This window comes from Lasioglossum baleicum, unplaced genomic scaffold (genome assembly GCF_051020765.1).
Source record: "Lasioglossum baleicum unplaced genomic scaffold, iyLasBale1 scaffold1793, whole genome shotgun sequence".
NCBI lineage: Eukaryota > Metazoa > Arthropoda > Insecta > Hymenoptera > Halictidae > Lasioglossum > Lasioglossum baleicum.
In genome coordinates, this window is record NW_027470852.1 from 3,513 (window position 1) to 6,785 (window position 3,273).

At 43.1% G+C, this 3,273-nt stretch overlaps 1 protein-coding gene across 1 annotated transcript; it reads right to left on the reverse strand.

Annotated features, from left to right (window-relative positions):
- Nucleotides 1-1,446: 1,446 nt before the first annotated feature.
- LOC143220989 (uncharacterized) lies at nucleotides 1,447-1,887 on the reverse strand (the record flags this gene model as incomplete). The annotated part of the gene is made up of 1 exon (XM_076446534.1): nucleotides 1,447-1,887. A coding segment is annotated over exon 1 (441 nt), but the record flags the coding sequence as incomplete, so codon positions are not given.
- Nucleotides 1,888-3,273: the final 1,386 nt, after the last annotated feature.

Consider the following 3,273-nt stretch of genomic DNA (forward strand, 5'->3'; position numbering starts at 1 on the left):
TAACCGGTTTGTTTTCGTCTAGTTGTAGAAATTCTATTCCAATTAACTGCCTGCCTTCGTTAATTCTTCTAATTTTATTCCACAGGAGCTTCGTTGGTATTTTATTTGATATCGATGAGACGTATATCTCTCATGACTTCCTTTTGCTTTCTTTAATCTTCCTACGAAATTTGAGCTCACAGCTTCTTGAATTCTATTAAGTTCTCGTTGGATGTTTTTTTCCCATGCTATTAAATACGTGGTGACTTTCTTTGAGTGCAAAGTTACGGTCATTATTCCATCACTGTGTAGTGCATTTCCCGATGTATTTAAGTTTGTATATCGTAGAAGAATTCTTTGCCGCGATGCATATAATTGATTCAAATTTTTCGAGTATTTCGTTGATGGTAGATGGCTCTATTTCATAATGATCTTTTTGGCGAATATCGTGGTCTATTATTGTTTTGTATTTATGACAATCAATTTTGTCAAGATTCAATGTTGGTATATCAGGAAGGTTGGGTTTTGAAAAATCATCGTCACATTTTATTTGAATAGGAAAGTGGTGAGCACTGTCATGTAAGTCATCCATCAGTTGCCATCCCATGTTAATAGCTGAACTCGAAATGCATAAAATTAAATCAATGGCACTGAATGTTCCATTGCTAAAAGTAAAATGGGCATATTCTCTTGAGTTCAAAAGTATTAAATTGGGATTTTATAGAAATTTTTCCATTTTTTTAACGGAGAAAAATCTATTGAACCGCATCTCCATTTGCGACTTGCTTTACAAGTGCAACGAGGAGACGCCATTTCTGAAGCAATTAAGGACGAAGGATGAAAAATTGATAATTTATAAAAATGTTCAGCGTAAAAGGTCCTGGGGAAAGCGTGATGAAACACCTTTTGTCACCCCAAAAGCCGGTCTTCATTCGAAGAAGGTAATGCTCTGTATCTGGTGGGACTGAAAAGGAATCCTATATTATGAGCTTTTACCAAATAATGAAACAATAGATTCGGCAAAGTATTGCTCTCAATTAGATAAATTGAAGACATCAATTGAACAAAAACGTCCAGAAATTGCGAATCGGAAGGGCGTCGTGTTTCATTAGGACAATGCGCGACCTCGTGTGTCTTTGAGAACTCAGCAAAAATTGTTGGAGTTTGGTTGGGATGTTTTACCCCATTCACCGTATTCGCCAGACCTTGCGCCTTCGGATTTCCACCTTTTCCGATCATTACAAAATTCCCTTAATGGAAAATATTTCAACTCTTTGGTTGAGATAAAAACTCATTTAGTCAAATTTTTTACCGAAAAACCTGAGAGGTTCTGGAAGGACGGAATTCTCAAGCTGCACGAAAGATGGAGAAGGGTTGTGGAACAGAATGGTACCTATATAATTTAATAATGGTATACCAATTTTTTAATGAGCTGCGTTTTAATTTTCCTAAAAAATCGGCACGAACTTTCCGGACAACCCAATACTTTCCGGGCATGGTTGCTTCCGGAATGTCCGCCTCCCCCCACTCCGCATCCAGTCGTCGAGGACCGGAAGGATAGTGTCCGACGGCCTTGTGGCGGACGCACCCGGGTCTCCTGAGCCGGGTTCGCCACGTGTCCAGGAGGGACCGTCGGATCTCCCTCTTCTTCTCGTTCACCTCTTCTGGTCCCAACGGTGGAGGTCCTTCTCTTCGGTGCCGCAAGAGTCTGCAGGATCTGGCCTCCACTCTCGCCAGTAGGTCCAGTGGCGGGAGGCCTGCCAGGACAGTTGCCGTCTCGTGAGAGAGGGTGCGGTATCCCCGCACGACTCGGATCACCACTCTGCGCCAAACACTAGCTAGTTTGGCGCAGCTCTTCTTATCCCGACCCAGGTCGTCCGCCCATACCGGGACGCCATAGGGCGCCATCGACTTGATCACGCCCGCGTATAGGCGGCGCACCCTCTCGTCCGGCCCTCCGATGTTCGGAAGGAGCCGGCACAGCTCGGAGAGGAATGAGAGGAATGCGTTCCAGAGCACGACAAAAAACAATTGCCGATCGCCCTTAATTGTTGCATGTATAAATAAGGCCAAACCTAACAGATTTCCTAAAATATCACGTCATGCCGCGAGTATGGCGGCATTCGATTTTTTTAGAATATTTATAATGTCGCTAGTATGGCGGCATTCGTTCGTTAAGGGTTAAAAAAAAAATGTTGTCCTACTGTTATATACAGGATGTTTCGTGCAGTTGGGCTCAAATATAGTTCTAATGCAATGTCTTCATACTTAGCTGTAAATATTGAACTCTTTTAGACTTTTAAATGAAAGGAATTACAGAAATGAAGGTATATTACACATTTTGTTGCGGACCAAGTCGCTACGTGTTCGAAGGTCCGTAAACGACGGGCACTGGGCGTTGGGTTGTAAGTCCAACGGTGCAATATGTTGCCAACCATCTTCGACTCTACTTGATCTGCTTTATTTTTAGAGTAAATATCAATCATGCTGATTGAGTGCTTGCCACGAAATTGTATGAATATTGAAGTGCGATGCGCTCGCGATTAACTATATTGGACTGATGTCCATGATTGACTTAACCGTTTTAGTGCCACGCAGCGCGATTGCGCTGTTCGCGTACTGTGGTGAACCGTGTCGCTATTTTTGATCACGATCATCAATTCGCAACGCGCTCAACTCAGGATATATCTTGTCGCGATTGTGTCGAGAGTTTTCTCTCGTAATTACAAATTTTCTTTCATTTTTTTTCTTTTGGATGATCAGTACAACGTTTCTAACACAACTGATGAAATTGTTAATATTAAAAAATTGCATATCAATCTGAAGCGCGAGCGCGCAGGGCGGCACATTTCGACGAAAAAATGAGCAGCGCGACCACGTCGATCGGCATTATTCATAGATAAATGAAGGAAGCGCTAACGCGCTTCATGGCACTATTCGACGTGCACTTTTAAAAACCCCTGGCACTAAAACGGTTAAATGAATACGAACGACTTGAATGACTGAGTTCTAACGACGGACTGTTAACGACTGAGTGACTGTTGAAGACTGATGTCTAATGCTTGACTGAAAACCGACGACTGCTAACGATCTCTCCAAGCCAAAAATTATCGTGACCCGCCAAAGGGAAAACGGTTCCCTGATTGGCTAGTTGGAGGACTAAGGGTAAACCCTTGATCCGCGAATCAGATGTCCCCCAAGAAGGGAAGATCGTCCTCCACAGCAAAGTCGCTGGTGGAGGAAATCTCTCCTTCAGGGCGAAATACTTCGGAGGCAACCCGTAATAGATGGTCC